The sequence below is a fragment of the Trichomycterus rosablanca genome, chromosome 16 (genome assembly GCF_030014385.1).
Source record: "Trichomycterus rosablanca isolate fTriRos1 chromosome 16, fTriRos1.hap1, whole genome shotgun sequence".
NCBI classification, from domain to species: Eukaryota; Metazoa; Chordata; class Actinopteri; order Siluriformes; family Trichomycteridae; genus Trichomycterus; species Trichomycterus rosablanca.
The window spans coordinates 27,442,282-27,466,156 of NC_086003.1; the positions used below are offsets into that span (position 1 = coordinate 27,442,282).

At 41.6% G+C, this 23,875-nt stretch overlaps 1 protein-coding gene across 1 annotated transcript; it reads right to left on the reverse strand.

Moving 5' to 3' along the window:
• Nucleotides 1–812: 812 nt before the first annotated feature.
• il7r (interleukin 7 receptor) lies at nt 813–22,133 on the reverse strand. Its single transcript, XM_063012182.1, has 7 exons — nt 22,081–22,133; nt 13,390–13,550; nt 12,187–12,326; nt 11,539–11,707; nt 2,891–2,984; nt 2,729–2,801; nt 813–1,151 (listed from the first exon to the last, which is right to left on the reverse strand). Exons 1-7 carry the CDS (start codon nt 22,131–22,133, stop codon nt 813–815), a joined length of 1,029 nt encoding a protein of 342 aa, XP_062868252.1.
• Nucleotides 22,134–23,875: the final 1,742 nt, after the last annotated feature.

The window sequence follows — 23,875 nt, forward strand, 5'->3', positions numbered from 1 at the left end:
TATCTATCTATCTATCTATCTATCTATCTATCTTTGTCTGTGGGTGTCCAGTTTTTTTGCATAAGACTGTACTGTGGCACTGCCAGTAATTCTTTAAAAAAGTGACTGAGTACATGAAAGCTAGCAGCAGTTACTTGTGTTCCTGTACATGATCAGTGCAGTGATGATTAATGAAGTGCTAATGTTGTGGAAAAAGGACTGAAGAGTAAAAATACAAACTGCAGCATTACAGAGTATAGAATTTCATCCAACGCTCTGGAAAATATTGTGTACATAAAGCTAATACTGTCATAATGTCTGTGTTTAGGTAAAGGTTTACATCTCAGTGGCTGAAACAACAGCATAATTACATAAACTCTTGACAGCATCAACTATTCTGGTTACATCAGGATCCAGATACAAACACTTCCAATAAGTGATCTGTTATAGACGTTACAGTTTGTCTTTAAAAGACTTTACCATGTTGTGGACGGTTGCAGATACACCAGAACTGTCGAACATTTAAAGATTTCTATTATTCTCTTAGCAGCGAGTGATGTTGGATTGTTTGAGATTTAGATACTGTGTTTCCTCATGAACAATAACAGGCAAACAGTCAAAAGTTTACATACACACAGCAATTACATTCTGTTTTCTAATTGTATACAAACTTTTAACTTTAACCACTGTGGATTAACTTGCTCACTTACTGATGCTCTGCCAAACCTGAGAGCATCAATCCTTGAAATGATAAAAGCAGTCCTCTGTAGAAAAGTGATCAAACAAGCAGCCGTTAACGTGTAATTTTACCCATCATGCATCATTTCCATCCTTCACTGTGTTTTGTAAAGACTGGACATGGTGACGTACGTCTCATCTTTAGCGTATCCTGGCACGGCTGCTACACTCATGTTATTTCCTCCGTCCGTGGCCGACGTGTGATCATCCAGCAGCTTGATTTTCAGATGAGACGTCTCCACCTCCGGCACCGGCTCATCTCCATCCTGCATCTCGCACCGAGAACCAGGACGAGAAGGTTCCAGGTCGTCTTGGCAGCAGCGTTCATCGTGATCCTCACCCGTCTCTGAGGTGAGGTGCTTTTCCTCGGCATAATCCACAGGACTGATCTTGATGTCCTTAAAGATTTCAGGGCTGAAACTCACAGGTAAGCTCTGTAACGAAATATATATAGAAGAGGATCCAGTGACTTAAAAATAACTCTTCTGCTATTTCTACTCATTTTGTCCCACAAACGATTGTCCTCACCTGGGGTTTGTATTAAATTGTGTAGCTATTTAAGTTATAATAAAGTGCAAGAATAAACATGTTTACTTAGACTGGATCCCTGCTTGCGTTCGAGGAGGGTATAATGCTGCTCAAGTGCCCTCCGACGCGTGTGCCCCTTCTTTACGCTGTGCTTCTGCACAGGTGCCTCTATGCACTAACCAGGGTCCTTGCACAGCGTTTGAAGACCTCACCCACTTGGTCTGGTCATCCCACCCAGCAGACACGGTGGCCGATTTTTGTCTGCTGCAGGCGCTGCCGAATGTGCCCGCTAGATGGCGCCCAGCAGACCGGTAGCAGAGCCGAGATTCAAACCGGGGAGTTTAGAATCTTAATATCGCACTGCACCACCTGGGCAATGTAGTTGTTTTTTTTTTGGCTTTGTGGACAGTCTTTTACATACTGATAGACCTCAGAAAAGGGAGCTATTTATCCTTGTGACGTAGTAAGAAACAACTTATGCCTTATGCTTCACACTACACGATTTTTGCCCTGATTTTCGTAACTGGTCGCCGCTAGATGTGGCAGCTCGGGAGCAACTCGGCGTTCACTCGGCGATCTAAACTCAGCTCTCGGTCGCTATGTGTGAACCGTTCAACTACTTGATCCGAGAGGCTTGGCGACTGAGGAGAGATTTCTAGCATGTTGAATATCTGGATCAGTTGGTTGCGACTGAATGAGTGTGGTGAGAGGGATAATATAGTTTCTATCAGGATACATCGGCACACACAAATTTTACAGTATTTGCGAACTTATCGTCCACGCCAAACCATAATACCCACGCTGCATTACAAAAAATATTTATTAACCTCCAACTCACTACAGAACAAAACAATCCCCGCTGGTCACGTTGCCAAATCCACTCGAATTCATTTATTTTTCACCTTGATTTTACGCCGCACATCAGCGCACAAACTCTGATCGCTCGCTACTTGTTGACATGCATTATGGACGTGGTATCATTAAACCTCTCGTCACTTCTCGCGTTTGTTTTTGTGACAAAACGTAGTTTGGGAGACCAGAGAAGCTCACCTGCGATTCCAGTCGGTGATAGATGGTGTAGTGTGTGACCCCCTATCACCGATCAGTCGTGTAGTGTGAAATACACACCGACTTGAAAGACTCCCGATTACAAGAGATCCAGACGTGTAGTGTGAACTGTACAGCGACCTGACCACTTAATGTAGTGTGAACTTGGCATTAGGTGTTTATTACCAAATTCTGTGAGATGGCTGGGCAATGATGCATGCACATTAAAATAATATTAAAAACAATTATAAATGTATAACTTGTTTAAATTGCACTATGTTCTATATTTCTAGTTCAATTTTTGAAAATTGTTGGAAGTCTTAGGCATGTTTTAGCCTTTGGTATCACAGACCTACACTGAAATTAAAGTAAAACTCCAGAATCAAAGTATTATTCAGATAGATTTTAATATTCCTGTAACCAAACCCCTCATTACCTCCTTCTCCCTGTGAATTTGAGCAAGCGTGGCTTTAGGGTGTGGAATGACTGGAAAGAGGTAGGCTCGTATCCTACAAGAGATGAAATAAAAATATACACGTTATTAACCCGGTTGACATTCATTATTTCATTATTTACAGTCAGAATAAAGCAGACTCACTCTCTTCTCCAGCACAGCACCACGAAGCTGATCAGAGCCACCAGAATGGACACGGGGATGATTAAGTACAGCTCAGATGGAGGACTCTCTGCAACTTTATAGCAATAAAAAATAAGAAATGACTTACAGAACAGCCCAGGATTATATTCAGAATGATGTGCACGCTGAGCATGAGAACAGTAATAACCTATTAGGAAATGTAATAAATATATCATATATGCCCCTATATCAATAATGTTTTTCCACATATGTTACCTGTAAGCTGATACATTATTATAACATTCATGCATCCTCTAAATATACACCAATCAGCCATAACATTAAAACCAGCTCCTTGTTTCTACACTCACTGTCCATTTTATCAGCTCCACTTACCACATACAAGCACTGACTGTTGCTTTGTTGACCCCCTTTCACCCTGTTCTTCAATGGTCAGGACCCCCACAGGACCACCACAGAGCAGGTATTATTTAGGTGGTGGATGATTCTCAGCACTGGAGTGACACTGACATGGCGGTGGTGTGTTAGTGTGTGTTGTGCTGGTGTGAGTGGATCAGACACAGCAGTGCTGCTGGAGTTATTAAACAACTCACTGTCCCTGCTGGACTGAGAATGGTCCACCAACCAAAAATATTCAGCCAACAGCACCCCGTGGGCAGCGTCCTGTGACCACTGATGAAGGTCTAGAAGATGAGCGACTCAAACAGCAGCAATAGATGAGCGATCGTCTCTGACTTTACATCTACAAGGTGGACCAACTAGGTAGGAGTGTCTAATAGAGTGGACAGGGAGTGGACATGGTATTTAAAAACTCCAGCAGCGCTGCTGTGTCTGATCCACTCATACCAGCACAACACACACTAACACACCACCACCATGTCAGTGTCACTGCAGTGCTGAGAATGATCCATCACCTAAATAATACCTGCTCTGTGGTGGTCCTGTGGGGGTCCTGACCATTGAAGAACAGCATGAAAGGATGGAAACAGATGGATTACAGTCAGTAATTGTAGAACTTCAAAGTGCCCCTATATGGTCAGTGGAGCTAATAAAATGGACAATGTGTGTAGAAACAAGAAGGTGGTTTTAATGTTATGGCTGATCAGTGTATGTAATATATGTAGACAGTAAGTTTATAACATATATGAAATACCCATAATAAAATGTATGTATGTTCAGTTTTAAACGCCCAAACCTTGCAATGACGGTAGGTAGCAGTTTAGTAGAAGGTTAAGAAAAACACTAGTGCTTTGTTTTCTGGGAAGACACTGCCATTAAGATCGGGTAAAACCCTCCGTGGGTGAATGCAGAAGTCATGAACTTCAGTATTAAAAAATGATCACAATCGATAACTTACTGTAAAAATGAAATCTATCAAGAGATAAAGTATAATATAAGCAAAATACTCATTTATGAGCATTATGTGGCCACAATTATGTAGACATGAGTTTGTTTGACATCCTATTCGAATTCATAGACATTGAATTTGAATAGGATGTCAAATTATGTCAGAGATGGGGACTCGAGTCTGCTTGTCCCCCCATCTCTCGAGTCCGAGTCACACGTAAGTGACTCTCAAAAAATGACAACAAAAGTTAGCAACGTTAGTGACAGTTATATATATATTATATTATTATTATATATATACATAATCCGACATCATTCTGATCGTGTCATTTTCTGCTCTCTAATAACGCTCCGCCCGTCTTAACCCGCAACACACGCAATGGCTTAATGTTCCAGCCAGCTTCCGGCATAGTGATGAAGCAAAATATCCATAACCACTGCTTACCTTAGCTTCTGTTCTTCCAGATGCTATTACATTTATAACCGTGTGTCCCATTAGGAATAAAATCCATTATTTTGTAAATGTGCTTATAATTAAAAACCTCCGAACTTTTCCCGGTTGTGAAAGAAAAACACGAACTCGTTAGAAAGCCGATCAAGCGTTTCATTGACAATCATCTGTGTGATCCTACAAACTAAATACATGCAAATAACAGCATTTCTTACTGACAATTACAATCAGAAGGTCTGACTGGTTCAGAAAGCGGTTCTTACAATCATTAGTGACAATTCTGTAGGAGCGTTCCATTCACATTATCTGTTCCTGTGAAGTGCACTACGTAGGGTATTCCACCATTTTAAGTGAGATTCGAATTCAAAGTAGAAGGTAGGGAGCAACGCTTCATCACTACACCGGAAGCTGGCTGGAACATTTACCCACTGCGTGCGTTGCGGGTTAAGACGGCCAGAGCGTTTTTAGAAAGCAGAAAATGACACGATTAGAATGATGTGGGATCATATATATATATATATATATATATATATATATATATATATATATATATATAGTGTATCACAAAAGTGAGTACACCCCTCACATTTCTGCAAATATTTTATTATATCTTTTCATGGGACAACACTATAGAAATAAAACTTGGATATAACTTAGAGTAGTCAGTGTACAGCTTGTATAGCAGTGTAGATTTACTGTCTTCTGAAAATAACTCAACACACAGCCATTAATGTCTAAATAGCTGGCAACATAAGTGAGTACACCCCACAGTGAACATGTCCAAATTGTGCCCAAAGTGTCAATATTTTGTGTGACCATCATTATTATCCAGCACTGCCTTAACCCTCCTGGGCATGGAATTCACCAGAGCTGCACAGGTTGCTACTGGAATCCTCTTCCACTCCTCCATGATGACATCACGGAGCTGGTGGATGTTAGACACCTTGAACTCCTCCACCTTCCACTTGAGGATGCGCCACAGGTGCTCAATTGGGTTTAGTCCATCACCTTTACCTTCAGCTTCCTCAGCAAGGCAGTTGTCATCTTGGAGGTTGTGTTTGGGGTCGTTATCCTGTTGGAAAACTGCCATGAGGCCCAGTTTTCGAAGGGAGGGGATCATGCTCTGTTTCAGAATGTCACAGTACATGTTGGAATTCATGTTTCCCTCAATGAACTGCAGCTCCCCAGTGCCAGCAACACTCATGCAGCCCAAGACCATGATGCTACCACCACCATGCTTGACTGTAGGCAAGATACAGTTGTCTTGGTACTTCTCACCAGGGCGCCGCCACACATGCTGGACACCATCTGAGCCAAACAAGTTTATCTTGGTCTCGTCAGACCACAGGGCATTCCAGTAATCCATGTTCTTGGACTGCTTGTCTTCAGCAAACTGTTTGCGGGCTTTCTTGTGCGTCAGCTTCCTTCTGGGATGACGACCATGCAGACCGAGTTGATGCAGTGTGCTGCGTATGGTCTGAGCACTGACAGGCTGACCTCCCACGTCTTCAACCTCTGCAGCAATGCTGGCAGCACTCATGTGTCTAATTTTTAAAGCCAACCTCTGGATATGATGCCGAACACGTGGACTCAACTTCTTTGGTCGACCCTGGCGAAGCCTGTTCCGAGTGGAACCTGTCCTGGAAAACCGCTGTATGACCTTGGCCACCATGCTGTAGCTCAGTTTCAGGGTGTTAGCAATCTTCTTATAGCCCAGGCCATCTTTGTGGAGAGCAACAATTCTATTTCTCACATCCTCAGAGAGTTCTTTGCCATGAGGTGCCATGTTGAATATCCAGTGGCCAGTATGAGAGAATTGTACCCAAAACACCAAATTTAACAGCCCTGCTCCCCATTTACACCTGGGACCTTGACACACGACACCAGGGAGGGACAACGACACATTTGGGCACAATTTGGACATGTTCACTGTGGGGTGTACTCACTTATGTTGCCAGCCATTTAGACATTAATGGCTGTGTGCTGAGTTATTTTCAGAAGACAGTAAATCTACACTGCTATACAAGCTGTACACTGACTACTCTAAGTTATATCCAAGTTTCATGTCTATAGTGTTGTCCCATGAAAAGATATAATGAAATATTTGCAGAAATGTGAGGGGTGTACTCACTTTTGTGATACACTGTATATATATATATATATATATAATTGTCACATGTAACTAATGTTGCTGACTTTTGTTGTCCATGAGTCACTTTTTGCGAGTCACGAGTCGAGTCCGAGTCATTTGAAACGAGTCCGAGTCGAGTCTAAAGTCACTGTGTGTGCGACTTACATGCGACTCGGTCTCGAGTCCCCATCTCTGCTATAAACCGATCTGAACGTTTGACTTGTCAAACCACAACACACATGTTCACTGTGCATCAGTCTATTTCAGGTGAGCATAAACACAGATAAGGTTTTTCTTTTTTAACTTGTATGAATTTTTGACAGAATGAGCAGTCCAATTCTGGAGCTACAAAACTGTAAAATGTTCTAGTTTCTTTCTTTTTTTTCTTTTTTTTTTTAATTATCTATTTTTTCCCACTTTTTCCCCCAACTTTTATCCCCATTCTAATTGTGTCCAATTACCCTGACCGTGTCCTCTATACTGATTCGACCCTTTTGCCGCTGACTGAGGACGCCACTCAACTGACTTGCGCCCCCTCCGGCACGCAGTCAGTAAAGCCTGCATTTTTCACCTGCATGAGCCGAGTTCATACACCGAGAGACACTGCGCACGGAGGGTCACACCCCCCTCGATGTTATTCCTCAGCCCTGTGCAGGCGCCGTCAGTCAACCAGCAGGGTCGCAGTCGTACCAGTTATGAGGACCTATGCTCCGACTCTACCCCTAACCCTGAACAACAGCCAAACGTTGTTCATACTGCCGCCCAACCCAGTCGGAAAGGTAGAGCTGAGTTTCGATACGATGTATCTAGAAACCCAACTCTGGTGAGCTAGCGTACTTTACATGAGCGGCTAATGTTCTAGTTTCTTGACATGTAGGTCAGGTATGATAAGCAGGTTGGGATGAAAAGCTCCAACAGTACATTACTGTAAAGGAGCTAAGAAGGAGAAGGACCATCATTTGCTATCAAAAGAGCTTCGTTTTTTGTTGGAATCCGGTCATACAGTCCTACAGTCATAAATCCTGAAATAAAATCTTTTTTGGGATGAGACAGAGATGGACTTTACAGTCTGAGCTTCCCATGAAGAATAAATTATGCTCAAAACTAAGTCTGGATGATAAAGGCTAATAGAGCCACTTAATCATGAATTTCATCAGTAAAAGTAGGATAGTGGCGGCTCAGTGGTTAAGATGCATGACTGTTGATTAGCAGGTCAATAGTTCAAGCCTTGCCACCAGCACGCTGCCCCTGTTGACCTGTTGTGATCTCTACTGTATCCTCAGCTGTAGTTTGTACAGTGCTTTAGTTTAAGAATGTATATCAGCTAATAAATATAAATAAGGTGAAATGTTGTATTGGTGTGTCAAAATCACAATCAACAATAATTATATTTAACTCGGTGGCATGGCAGAAATCTTTATTTGTTAATAATTGTGATTAAACCAAACTGTACTTCTCTGTGCCCATATTAACAGGGCAAACAAATTTAATCCCTGAAACTCAACTGAGGCTCTTTTATTTTGAACATATTAAGAGAAGAACAGAATCACTGGAAAAGACTATTATGCTTGGAAGAGCTGAAGGTAAAAGAGGAAGAGGATGACCAGCAACAAGATGCAGGGGCGTAACAGGGGGGGATGCTGGCAGGGGTCTTAGGTCCACACCCCCATCAGCATTATTTCTCAGCCCTGTGCAGGCGCCATCAGTCAGCAAGCAGGGGCCGCAGTCGCACCAGTTATGAGGACCTATGATCCGACTTTTTACCCTCTAACCCTGAACAACAGTCAATCGTTGTTCATGCTGCTGCCCAGTCGGAAGGCAGAGCTGAGATTCGATACGATGTATTCGAAACCCCAACTCTGGTGCGCTAGCGTACTTTACCACTGCGCCACCTGAGCGGCTTAACTTGTTCCACTTTTAAGACAAAATAACAGTTTTATAAACGATGCAGTTGCAATACATGCATCTAGCGTTTAACCTTGGAATCTCACTCAATAGTAGCTTATACATACTGTTAAATGTTATCAATCTAATGGAATCACATGTGCAGCTATTATTTGTGATGTGATGTAAGCACTTCATTAGGAAACATTTAGAAAATATTTCTACTGTTGTTTATTTCAGTTATTTTGTCCCCTCTCCTTATTTTTTATGTTTTAACAATGATTGTATTTAAATTTATATAATTTATAGTAGTGCAGTCAGGTATGTGAGTGGGAATTAGTGGACAGGGCAGAATCAAGGACTGCAGGAAAATGTCTTGAGGAAATTGAGTACATGAATTGAGAACCTGATTATGTTCATTTTTAATCACATAGAATAGAATGCTTTTATTTATCATATATACATATACAGGTGTACAGTCCAACAAAATTCTTTCTTCTCATATCCCAGCTTGTTCTGGAAGCTGGGGTCAGAGCACAGGGTCGGCTATCGTACGGCGACCCCCGGAGCAGACAGGGTTAAAAGCCTTGCTCAAGGGCCCAACAGTGGCAGCATGGCAGAGCCAGGATTCGAACTCTCAACCTTTCGATTGATAGCTCAAAGCTCTACCCACTAGGCTTCCACTGTCCCTAATGAATATAATGAATTGTTTAAGCCTTTTTAAAAATGAAAGAAATGTAATGAATGAAAGACGTTAAGGAAGGTGAGCTGAACATTGACATGAAAATGCTACCACAGCACCCTGGTAAACACCAAGTTTTTTATGATGTTCTGCACTTTTACAGAGACACGAGAGGCTGCAGCGGGGAAATCCAGCGCTGCACATGTGAAACTCAGACTGACACAGCTCCTCACGAGGAGTCATTTGTTTACCATCACTGGAGGACTGCTGATGTGTTATAGGTTCAGTTACTGACTCAGAATTACTGACACTGTTTACTGTTACTGTACTGTAAAAAACGTTACTACAGAAGCAAAGAGCAAATTAACTCCTAGTTAGTGTCTTACTGTACATAGCTACTTTTGGGTGGGTTTTTTTTCTTCCCAACGTTGCCACAATTTAGTCATTTCCAATCCCCAATTACAATTTCTTGTTAGCACCACCCCCATGCTGGCCAAGAAGATCCCCAGACCAGCAGCTGCCCCATCTGACTGATATAGGATTATGAACAGCTTCTTTACACCAGCCAGTGTTGGGTTCTTACAGAGAGCTGAAGGATTAACTTATGCCCTGTGTGTGTCTCCACTTCTCGTGTTGGCCCTTTGACCAGACAGCAGAGGTCACTGTTGTAGTGACAACGAGGAGAAGCCCTCTTCGAACTTCCCTCTCTCAGACACGCGATTGTACCAGAGATGGGCACTCAAGTCTGTGACTCGATTCCGAGTCGCACGTAAGTCGTACACACAGCGACTCCAGACTCGACTCAGACTCCTTTCAAATGACTCGGACTCGACTCGTAACTCGCAAAAAATGACTCGTGAATGAATGAATGTTTGGCTCCTGTTAATAAATCACTAATAATGAAGTGAAGTCAATCAGGAGTCAGACAGTAAAATTATACCTGGATGCACAGTAAATTGCTTTCTGTGTATCAGAGAGTGTGTTTGAAAACTAGCGTTTAGAATAGTATGTGGTTTGGGACACAGGCAATATCAGTAAAATAGCCCAGGCAAACACTAACCTTTACCCGGTGTAAGAGAGCTGACAGGTTTAATTAACATTACCTAAAATATGATCATCTCCAGGATTCAAATACTGAAATCCCACAAATCTAACCGATGTGAACTAACATAGCTGTTAGCGATCAGCTTGTTCTCCACTGTTAATGACTTAAATGCTTTAAAGCAGGTCATAGTGGCGCCCAGGTGGCACAGCAGGATATTATGCTAGCACACCAGCGCCGAGATTCGGAATTCCTTGGTCGAAGGAATCAGCTCTGCCACCGGTCAGCTGGGCGCCATCTAGCAGGCACAATTGGCAGTGCCTGCAGCAGACAATAATTGAATAATTGGCCACCGTGACTAGTGGGTGGGGTCTTCAAACACTGAGTAAGGACCCTGGTTAGCAGATAGAGATGCCTGTGCAGAATGCATGGGCGAAAAGAAGCGCACGGGTCGGAGGAGGCATCCACAGTAGCGAAAAACAAATTAACTACGCTAAATCTGGAGTAAATGGGAGAGAATGTTTTAATAAATAGAAAAAAAGTAGATCCAAGTTTCCTTATGTCAAATCTGTTTTGTTGTTAATGATTAAAATGATATGAATGCATTAAAGTTTCCTTATTCGAGTTAGAGTTCGAGTTGTAGACAGGGTGCATAATTCAGCATAACACCAGAGTAAACAGTGTATTAAACTGGTGCATGCTGGGCAGCTGTAGCCTAGTGGTTAAGGTACTGGTCCAGTAATCAGAAGGTTGCTGGTTCAAGCCCCACCACTGCCAGGTTGCCACTGTTGGGCCCTTGAGCAAGGCCCTTTACCCTCAATTGCTTAGATTGTATAATGTCACAGTACTGTAAGTCGCTTTGGATAAAAGCATCTGCTAAATGCTGCAAATGTGAATATAAATGCAAATGCATGTGCATTGAGGGTGTCAAAGTTCTGCTGAGTCAGATTACAGCACAACTCCTGTACTCTCCCTAGTGCAGGCTGACGTGTGTGTGTGCATGTGTGTGTGTGTGTGCGTGTGTGTGTGAGCTCTGCAGCTCCACTTTCAGTTCATATCAAGCATCAGCTCAATTCAAATGAGGTTATAAAGTAGTAATAAAAAGTCTTACCTGTTACTTTTCTGGTGTTATTTACAGTAAAACTCTTCACTGGGCTCCACTCGGTCCACGGTCCATCAAAATAATTAATAGGTTTGGCTCGTACATGCACTCTGTATACCTCACTGTCTCTGAGTTTGTCTTCACCAATATTAATTTTCTTGCCATTTTCAATCTCAGCCTGTTAGAAAGTGCAGTGTTACTGGAATCCAGCACAATTAACATCATTTATTTGTATTTCTCTGTATCCATCCGTATCCATTTTTTTTATATTTTATTGATGCATTTTCTCCCAATTTAGCATGTAGTCAATCTGTCTTCCGCTGCTGGGGGATCCCTGATTGCAGTCGAGGTGGGTATATTGCTGCTCACGCCTCCTCCGACCCGTGTGCAGCCCTAGCGGAACCCTTTTTCACCCATGCACTCTGCACAGGCGCATCTCTATTTACCAAGCAGGGTCCTTACACAGCGTTTGAACACCCCACCCACATAGTCCGGTCATCCCGCCCTAGCAAAACCGTGTCTGCTGCAGGGACTGCCAATTATGCCCGTTGGATGGCACCCAGCTAACTGGTGGCAACCGGAGTTTCGGGTGCTAGCGGAATATCCCGCTGCGCCACCTGGGCACCCCTGTATTGTAATTTAATAAGGATCATTCACCTGTATTCTTGCACCGGTGTCTCCCCAGATTTCCACTTGGAATTTGGGTTGTTTGACATAAAAATGCTCAAACTTAAAGTTTATCACCGCCTCGTCAGAGAAGTACGTCACGTTCCAGATCTGAGGAGTCGGGACTGTAACTGCAGGTTGAAAATAACAGTGTAGTTAAAATATATATTTATAAAATACTGACTCTTTCTACTCTTGGTTTATTTCGTATAAAGGATTCGGTATCTTTTGGACCTTAAAACTTTTTGAAAATGAAACACTGTTTATTTGTTTTTCATGTTTTATTATAAAAAAGACGTGTTATACTCTTCCAAACTAATATTGGTCAAGCTCAATTACACATGCACCTCATATACACTGTGACGTCCAGCCTGTTACGTATAAGGTTGTAACAAGGTGGACCATAACAGGGTGACATAAACATTCTGACATAAAATCAGCCATTAGCTAGCGAGTGAGCAAAACCATGCTAACATAAAAGTGAAATCAGACAAAGTTTCTCTGCTTTTTAGTGTGATAATTTTTAAAATGATCAAATCGTTTTTGCTTTTTCTCATATATCCCATAACAGGGTGGACATGTTATGGTTGACCATATAAGACTTTTAGGATAAAATGTGGAAAAAACAACATTAAAATGAGGAGTTTAATAAGCCGCTCATCTTCCACAGTTGTTTTCCCTCCAAAAAGATCATGTGAGCTCCAGGAAATTATGTCAGTATGTAAAACAGTTCTTCATTTTAAGAGACAGTAGTAAAAAATAACAGGGTGGACGGCAACTTGCGGGACGTGTGAAAAACCCTCATAATCAGCAATAAAATCAAACTCATAAAGAAAATAAATCCAGGGTTTAGAGGGACTTAATCAAAGCTTTTAAACAGTATTGAAAGACTGAGATATTTTCATGATTAATCCTCATATATCATCACTAAATCAGAATGTACAGCACTGGGGATCATGGGAAAACCTCTGCTATCTAACAGATAAAAACAGTATGTATACAGTAAATGTACTTCTAGGGGGTAGAAAACATTGTGTTTAGTATTTGAAAAGTGTTAATTATTTCAGTAAGATGTTTAGAAATTGTATTGTTTAAAATGTACTTAATAAATACAGTGATCAGTACTGGGGACACAAAAGACACCGAATTGTAGGAACGACCCATAACAAAAGTTTTGGGGAGATTGTGAATTACCTAATTTAAAAATGTTGATCGTTTGCTTTTGCTGATCTCCTTCTTTAAAGCAGACGGTTAGGTTTTTTTGTGTGAAAATGTTTATCTCCTGGAAAGTAAATTCATCACCGTTTAAACTTGCATTGATACATTCTGTTCGGCAAGAAGGTCCACAATCTTCACTGAAAACAGAAGAACAGAACACAGTCAGAACATATCTGTGTGTGTGTGTGTGTGTGTGTGTGTGTGTGTGTGTGTGTGTGTGTGAATTACATTTCCATTTTCAGCATTTAGCAGACGCCTTTATCCAAAGCGACTTACATTACAGTATACAGTCTGAGCAACTGAGGGTTAAGGGCCTTGCTCAAGGGCCCAACAGCAGCAACCTGGCAGTGGTGGGGCTTGAACCAGCAACCTTCTGATTATTGGCTCAGTACCTCATCCACTAGGCTACAGCTTGCCCACATAAGAAATATTTACATTTTACATTTACAGCATTTAGCAGACGCTTTTATCCAAAGCGACTTACAGTTGTGGCAGTATACAATGTAAGCAATTGAGGGTTAAGGGCCTTGCTCAAGGGCCCAACAGTGGCAACCTGGCAGAGGTGGGGCTTGAACCAGCGACCTTCGAATTACTAGTCCAGTACTTTAACCACTAGGCTACAACTGCTTTTTTGTTTGTTTGGGCTTAGTCAGGGATACAGTGATATCGCTGAAGTAACACACAAACAATGTGAAGTTTTGGCTAAAACGGTGTAAAGCACATCTCCATTGAACTCAAGAGCAATAAAAACACGTTATTTTTTTCTATTTATTTATGCATTTTCTCCCCTTTTTTCCCCTGATTTAGCGTTGTCAATTTGTCTTCCGCTGCTGTGAATCCCTGATTGCGTCCACTGTTTATGACTTAAATGCTTGAAAGTAGGTCATAGTGGTGCCCAGGTGGTGCTTCTGCACAGACGCCTCTATCCGCTAACCAGGGTCCTTGTACAGCGTTTAAAGACCCCACCCACTTGGTCCAGTCATTTCCCCACCCAGCAGACACAGTGGCCAATTAACGTCTGCTGCAGGCACTGCCAATTGTGCCCGCCGACCAGTAGCAGGGCCGAGATTCGAACCGAGGAGTTCAGAATATCGTTGCTGGTGTGCTAGCAGAAGATCCCACTGTGCCACCTGGGCAAAAACACCTTTGTTTTGTCAGTATGACATCTGAGCATCATCATCATTATTATAATAATTATTATTATTCCTATTATTATCATTATTATTATTCTCACCAGCATCATTATTATTAATATTACTGTTATTATTATTATTGTTATTATTATTATTATTAATATTACTGTTATTATTATTATTATTATTATTATTATTATTAATAATATTATTGGTATTATTATTATGATTATTATTATTAATATTACTGTTATTATTATTATTATTAATATTACTGTTATTATTATTATTATTATTAATATTACTGTTATTATTATTATTATTCTTAATATTAATGTTATTATTATTATTATTATTATTATTATTATATTATTATTATTATTATTATTATTATTATTCTCACCAGTATTATTATTATTAATATTACTGTTATTATTATTATTATTATCACCATCATTATTATTATTAATATTACTGTTATTATTATTATTAGATAATAGCATGTTTTCAGTTTGTATCTGGAGTTTTTTTGCCTTCATGCACAAAGCAAATCCAAAAAAAATTTAGTTTGGATGAACTTGACGTGGCTGCACAGAGCTCTGACCTCCAACACTGACTGCAAGCCAAACTTCATTGTCCAACATCAGTACCGACTCTACTAATGGCTAAATAAAAGCAAATCCCCACAATCATGTTCCAAAATCTAGCTGTAAGCCTTCATAGAGGATTTGTTTTCCTTATTGATTTAACGTCGTCACTTTTATGTTAATTCTTCTGCTTCTGCCTTTCTGTACCATCGCCTCCACTGCACCCCAGCTTTTACCACATTCGATGTGTACACAGTTGTAGGAAATAACAGTTTAGTACCAAAGAGTGGCAGCTTCAATATCCCGGTCTTCATCAGTCAGTTTGCAGATCAAGACGTCCTTTTTTCCGTTCAAATGGGACAGGCAGGTAACACTGAACTCTAAATGAGACGAAGCAGACAGAACATCAAACTGATAGTCATAACAGATAAGTTCAGTACGACACCCTGGGGTGGCTAGATGGAGGTACCACTGTAGGGGAGAGGGTGGGTACATACAGTACATACAGTACATACAGTACATACAGTACATACAAACATTTGGTAACCACTGATGTATGTACACCGATCAGCCATAACATCACCATAACCCACCTCCTTGTTTCTACACTCACTGTCCATTTTGTCAGCTCCACTTACCATATAGAAGCACTTTGTAGTTCTACAATTACTGACTGTAGTCCATCTGTTTCTCTACATACTTTGTTAGCCCCCTTTCATGCTGTTCTTCAATAGTCAGGACCCCCACAGGACCACCACAGAGGAGGTATTATTTAGGAGGTGAATCATTCTCAGCACTGCAGTGACACTGACATGGTGGTGGTGTGTTAGTGTGTGTTGTGCTGGTATGAGTGGATCAGACACAGCAGCGCTGCTGGAGTTTTTAAATACCGTGTCCACTCACTGTCCACTCCTACCTAGTTGGTCCACCTTGCAGATGTAAAGTCAGAGACGATCGCTCATCTATTGCTGCTGTTTGAGTCGGTCATCTTGTAGAACTTCATTAGTGGTTACAGGACGCTGCCCACGGGGCGCTGTTGGCTGGATATTTTAGGTTGGTGGACTATTCTCAGTCCAGCAGTGACAGTGAGGTGTTTAAATACTCCAGCAGCGCTGCTGTGTCTGATCCACTCATACCAGCACAACACACACTAACACACCACCACCATGTCAGTGTCACTGCAGTGCTGAGAATGATCCACCACCCAAATAATACCTGCTCTGTGGTGGTCCTGACCATTGAAGAACAGCATAAAAGGGGGCTAACAAAGCATGCAGAGAAACAGATGGACTTCAGTCAGTAATTGTAGAACTACAAAGTGCTTCTATATGGTAAGTGGAGCTGATAAAATGGACAGTGTGTGTAGAAACAAGGAGGTGGTTTTAATGTTATGGCTGATCAGTGTATGATTTCATTGTTAAACTCAGGTTTGGCCGTTTGACTGGGGATGGAACCCTGATGACAGGCTCACATCAACCCCTAGACTTTGACAAAAGGCCCCCCAGAACTGGCTGGCAAACTGTGGGCCTCTGTCAGAGACCACGTCCCGGGATATAAACTATCCCAGTTTATACTTAATATATATTAATCAATCAATACTAAGGAATCAGAGGGTCAGAGGAACATACAATTTATGTATCTTATCTACAGACACCATCTATATGTACTTTATCACCCTATTTGTCTCACCCATCAATAATAAGAGACCCTTGTAGCATTTTTTTGAACATTTGCAGCAATTATAATATATTACAATAATAACTGAATACAAGTTGTGGCCCAGCAGTGGCAACTTGGCAGTGGCTTGAACTGGCAACCTTTTGATTACTAGTTCAGTACCGTAATCGCTGAGCTACCACTTTCCTGATATGTGTGTGTGTGTTGTACTGGTATGAGTGTATCAGCTTCAGCTTACTTACTGTGTTCATCAGCTCTGTTATTCGTATTTATTGCACGTTTTTACCTGCACTGTGTACGTTGTATTGATTTCACTTGCATTCTGTGTTGCATCCTTGTCCCGAAGAAACATATTTTATTATTTCATAGATTTATTTATTTTATTTATTTATTATGATTTTAACGTTATGTTTTACACTTTGATTACATTCATGACAGAAACAGTAGTTACTCATTACACAAGATTCATCAGTTCAAGTTTAATATCAAACACAGTCATGGACAATTTAGTATCTCTCATTCACCTCACTTGCAGGTCTTTGGACTGTGGGAGGAAACCGGAGCTCCAGGAGGAAACCCACACAGACACGGGGAGAACATGCAAACTCCACACAGAAAGGACCTGGGCCGCCCCACCTGGGGATCAAACCCATGACTTTCTTGCTGTGAGGTGACAGTGCTACCCACCAAGCATTGTGATCTGTGGGTTAAGAGACTTGCTCAGGAGTCCAAGGTTGACCCAGCCAACTAATGATTACTGGTTCAGTTACCTTAACCACTGAGCTTCCACTGTCCCTTTTGTCTGAAGTTTTTACACACTCCTGACACTGGCTGATCTCTTTATTAGGAACACGTTCCCTGTTGAGGCACTTTATAGATAAACAGTTTGAGACTGGAGGTACATAAATGTGGTATTAATCTTTTTATCAACGGACAGGATCAAATCACAGGATGTTGTTTGCTAAAAATACACATGGTGGTGGGAGGTTAGTGGTTAAGATACTACAACTACCAAAGCTGTTGTGACAGTATGTAATCTAAGCAATTGAGGGCTAAGGGTCTTCCTCAAGGGCCCAACAGTGGCAACCTGGCAGTAGTGGGATTTGACTGGGCAACCTTCCGATTACTAGTCCAATACCTTAACCACTAAACGACAACGGCCCCACTGCAAACTAGAGATCAGACCTTCAACTGCTTACATTGTATTAAGTCACAATTATGTCACAGGCAGTGATAGCTCAGTGGTTAAGGTACTGGACTAGTAAACTGAAGGTTGTTGGTTCAAGCCCTGCCAGTGGTGTAACTAGGAGCTCATAGGCCCCCGTGCATATATATATATAGATAAATATATATATCAGTTTTATTCCATAAATATCAGTGTTTGCTATTAATTTCCTGTTTGGCTTGCCATAATACATGCATAATACGTGCAGCCAATGGGGGGCAGTGAGGTGGGTGGTTGAGTTCATGTCGTGGAGGGGCCCCCCCCTGCCATGGGCCCCAGTGCACCTGCCCCCCCGTAGTTGCCAATGTTGGGTCCCTTAACCCTCAATTGCTCATTGTGTTCAGCTCATTGTGTAAGTCGCTTTGGATAAAAGTGTCTGCTAAATGCTGAAAATGTAAATATTACAGGATTAAGAGGGTTTAAATCTTTTGGCTTTGTTTTGGTATTGGTGTCATAATCAGTATTGTGTTATTACAACAACCATATTTATTTTATATCATAAAGTATCAGATATAAATGCAATTCATGTAATTACAAATGAACATTTGATTATTTTTTGGCTCATATTAAAGGCACAATCAAAATAATTTAGTTTGTAGTAGTTACAATTAGAGCTACATTTTTATTTATTTGGGTAGTGAAGATTGTGCTGGAGTGAAGCCCTTTATTGGGGTTTTTGTCTTTAACATGACAAGCAGGAGAAATGTAAACAAGCCAGTCTGACTCAGATGCTGTTTTGGCCTCATACCAATAGATACACCGATCAGCCATAACATTAAAACCACCTCCTTGTTTCTACACTCACTGTCCATTTTATCAGCTCCACTTATCATATAGAAGCACTTTGTAGTTCTACAATTACTGACTGTAGTCCATCTGTTTCTCTGCATGCTTTGTTAGCCCCTTTCATGCTGTTCTTCAATGGTCAGGACCACCACAGAGCAGGTATTATTTAGGTGGTGGATCATTCTCAGCACTGCAGTGACACTGACATGGTGGTGGTGTGTTAGTGTGTGTTGTGCTGGTATGAGTGGATCAGACACAGCAGAACTGACTGAGTTTTTAAACACCTCACTGTCACTGCTGGACTGAGAATAGTCCACCAACAAAAAACATCCAGCCAACAGCGCCCCGTGGGCAGCGTCCTGTGACCACCGATGACGGTCTAGAAGATGACCGACTCAAACAGCAGCAATAGATGAGTGATCGTCTCTGACTTTACATCTACAAGGTGGACCAACTAGGTAGGAGTGGACAGTGAGTGGACACGGTATTTGAAAACTAGGTAGGCGTGGACAGCGGAGCTGATAAAATGGACAGTGAGTGTATAAACAGTATAAAGCACAGCTCTGTCTGGTTATTTAAAATGCACTTGTATTATTAAACTGCACCTATTTAGGTTCAACATTAACAGGCAAACAGGTAAATCTCTAAATCATCTGAATAAGAAATGATCATAAATGTCTTACCATCATCATCTCCACTTTGGGCTAGAGTCAGAACAAGCTGCAGAAATAAGAGTATCCATAAAAGCACTGCCATTTCTACCACTCAGTGTTCTGCCAGGTAAGAGAAGAATGAAGGTACCATCGCCCTGTTCGTGAGGGAAGTAAATGAGTAAGCATGTGTTCCTCTCGGTAGTTCTACCACAGTGCAGAGGAAGAGGAAAGAGAGAGAAAAGCTTTCAGTCATGACTGGTGTTGAAAAACAGAGCAAGGTATCCAAGGTCCAAGGAGAGGCGTCAGCACTTTATCTCATCAGCAAACAGGTGAGACGAGACCAGCTGGTTTTCCCCCAACACACGAGAAAAGGAAAGGAAAAGTAATAAAGCTCGCAAGAGTGAAACGAGAACGAGCTAAAAAAACAACAACCACAACTGCCTCAAGCAAAGGTTTAATGTGATTATTGTGCATTATTCTGTGTGACTTTGTTCCTCAGTGAACAAATATTAAAATACACAAGAAATAAAACGAGAGAAATAAAAACGACACCGGTTAAACTCACTCATTTATCAACCTGCTCATTCGTCCCCCAGAGAAGTCAGGAAGCCAGCTGGGGCCAGCTGTACCTTAGTGGTTAAGGTACTGGACCAGTGATCAGAGGGTTGCTGGTTCAAGTCCCACCACTGCCAGGTTGCTGCTGTTGGGCCCCTGAGCAAGGCCCTTAACCCTCAATTGCTCAAACTGTATACTGTAACTGTAATGTAAGTCGCTTTGGATAAAGGCGTCTGCTAAATGCTAAAAATGGAAAGGTAAATGTAAGTCACCTCACAGCAAGAAGGTCCTAGGTTCAATTCCCAGGTGGAGCAATCCAGGTCCTGCTACAGTACAAAGACGTGCAGTACAAAGTGAGGTGAATTAGAGATACAAAATTGTCCATGACTGTGACTGTAACTACCTGTTTGGACATGAATGGAACCCAAGTGTAAGACATAACCTTACAATCCTAATAAATTGTAATAATATCATGTGTCACCCAGTCTTCTGTTACATCCTGCTACAGTCATAAGCTAATATACATTTACGGCATTTAGCAGACGCTTTTATCCAAAGCGACTTAAAGCACTGTGACAGTATACAATCTAAGCAATTGAGGGTTAGAGGTCTTGCTCAAGGGCCCAACAGTTGCAAACTGGCAGTGGTGGGGCTTGAACCAGCTACCTTCTGATTACTAGTCCAGTACCTTAACCACTAGGCTACAACCCTGTTGTATATACAACGTATGGTTCAATACACTGTGTATGCACTGTAGCGTAGATGCAATATTAAAGCTGTGCTTTAATCTGTAACAACACAGAGCAAAATCTTGAACCCTCTGGAAAAAACAGAAGCAATACTGATAAACAATACATATTGTTTGTTTGTTTATTAAGATTTTAACGTCATGTTTTATACTTTATTTACATTCATGACAGCAGCGGTAGTTACTCATTACACAAGATTCATCAGTTCACAAGGTTATATCGGACACAGTCATGGACTATTTTGTCTCCAATTCACCTCACTTGGATGTCTTTGGACTGTGGGAGGAAACCGGAGCACCCGGAGTAAACCCACGTGGACACGGGGAGAACATGCAATCTCCACACAGAAAAACTCTCCGTACACAAGGCTGATCCACATATGAACTCTCCTCATGCAGGTGAAAAGATGCAATCAGTACTGCACACGTGTCGGAGGGTGTGTGTGTCAGTTGCAAAGCTCCTCAGTCAGCAGTGGAGGGTTGTATCGTTAGAGGTGAAGCGTAACACAATCAGGGTAATTGGATACGACTAAATTAGGGGAGAAAACAATCAAAAAAGCTTTTGTAAAACACTGCAAGCTTCCGTTTCTATTAAAAACCGTGAGTTTACTTTTTGCAGGCTTATTTACACATAATGGACACCAGTACGTTCAGTTTAAACTTTTTTACCTAAAATACAACTGTGTTGAAATAAAAGCAGCAATAGATGAGCGATCGTCTCTGACTTTACATCTACAAGGTGAACCAACTAGGTAGGAGTGTCTAATAGAGTGGACAGTGAGTGGACACGGTATTTAAAAAACTCCAGCAGCGCTGCTGTGTCTGATCCACTCATACCAGCACAACACACACTAACACACCACCACCATGTCAGTGTCACTGCAGTGCTGGTTTAAGCCCCACCACAGCCAGGTTGCTGCTGTTGGGCCCTTGAGCAAGGCCCTTAACCCTCAATTGCTCAGATTGTATACTGTAACTGTACTGTAAGTCGCTTTGGATAAAATGTAATAGTAAAGTAAAAATGTTGGTACTACTTTGAAGCAAGTTACTCTAAGACGCTCTGGGTTACATGATGAAAAATAAGTCTCATTTCACATAACAAAACACAGACTGAAATAACAACATGCAGTTTAGGTGCTAAACTTTGTAGAAGCAGCGACATTAAAAACAGTCCTCCTCTCCTCTCTGCAGATAACTCTAATCTGAAAAACAAAAACAAGCGGTAACCTGCTCAAGCCCACTTCCTGTCACCTCTGGTAATTGGGGTTACATCAGAATGAGGCCAGTGAGAGGTAGACCTTACTCTGCACATCTAGCAGCTTCCACCGAACTCGACACAGCGCCCGATGCTGACATGATAGCTGGGTGAGGATCTTATAAACGCAGCTCACCAGACTAGCACAGTGGTGAGGGATTAATGGCTGAACGGCGGTGTTTATCAAACGTTTAGAAGACGTGAGGTGTCGGGCCTCAGTGCTCCATGGAGAGACGAGACTGTGGTTACGGTTGTATATGTGCACACTTCCTGTATCAACACAGAATGCTGATTCTTGTATTGCTCACTCTGTACCAGAACTAAATACTCAACCGTGTTCTGAAAGCATCTAATAACACATAAATGATGAACTGTTCTAATACATACAAAGAGCAACGTAGTTAGTAATGTAGTTAGTAACGTATTTAGTAACGTGTTTAGTCAATTGTTATTAGGATCTTATGTGGCCAAGTGCACTAAATAAAGCGTCATTTATTAAAACATACAGATTAATTTCTCCTCATCGACATTAAAGCTGTTTTGAAGGTGTGCTGGAGGCTCGCAAAGCTTGTTGTTAAATTATGGCATGGTGGGTAGCACTGCCACCTCACAGCAAGATGGTCCTGGGTTCGATATCAAGGTGGGGCGGTCCGGGTCCTTTCTGTGTGGAGTTTGCATGTTCTCCCTGTGTCTGTGTGGGTTTCCTCCCACAGTCCAAAGACATTAAGTGAGGTGAACTGAAGACACAAAGTTGAACATGGACTGATGAATCATGGGTAACCTGAGTTGAACCCACTCATCATTTATGAATCTTCTCATTTGTTCCCCCAGAGAAGCACTGTCACCTCACAGCAAGAAGGTCCTGGGTTCAATTCCCAGGTGGAGCGGTCCGGGTACTTTCTGTGTGGAGTTTGCATGTTCTCCCTGTGTCTGTGTGGGTTTCCTCCGGGTGCTCCGGTTTCCTCCCACAGTCCAAAGATGTTAAGTGAGGTGAACTGGAGACACAAAATTGTCCGTGACTGTCTGAAACTGAAATGGGTAACCTGTTACTACCAGCCCTGTCATGAGTGGAACCACAGTGGATCACCTTAAATCACCTTAAAATCCTAACAAACAAACAAACAAACAAACAAACATAAAGCTTGAGTGTAAATCTACCCAAACACAAAAATATGCATGTTAGGTTGAATGTTAAATGTGTAATTGTGTTTTGTGTGTATTATGGCAGTGAAGAGACACTGAGAGCCGTTGTACTGTACAAGTGTACATAGTACGCATGTGAAGCCGGTCGTTAGGTGATTCGTTAAGCATCCTAACAGCTTGTTTCGATATAAATATTAGACATGGATATGAGTCCTGCTCCTCAGCCTGGAACTGAACTGACTCATTGTGCAACAGCTTGAATTAAGTTTCCATTGAACTCTAGGACCAGTCTAACGAACAAAATTTCCACCCAGTATACCAGTGATTCCTCCACATCTCGTACTCGTAGGTCTCGCACCTATATGCATATTTATACAGTAGTTCTCTACACTACTTTTCAAGACACTTATTCTGTAATTGAACTTTATACTGCATTATTCTGTATAATCCTAAAATACAGCCACACCACACTGAACACATCTGGATGGAACGTTTCACGAGGGGTTTAGTAGACCTGCTTATTTGCATTCTTAGAAGAGAAACTCATCTGACCATATCACACCTTTCCAGTCGTCTACACCAGCGGTACTCAACCTTTTTGTTCTCCTAGACCCCCCCGACACAAGTTATGATATTATTCTAACATTAATCAAGGCCATTCGTTAGACCTATGCATTTTGGTAATGGGCAAATTAAATAT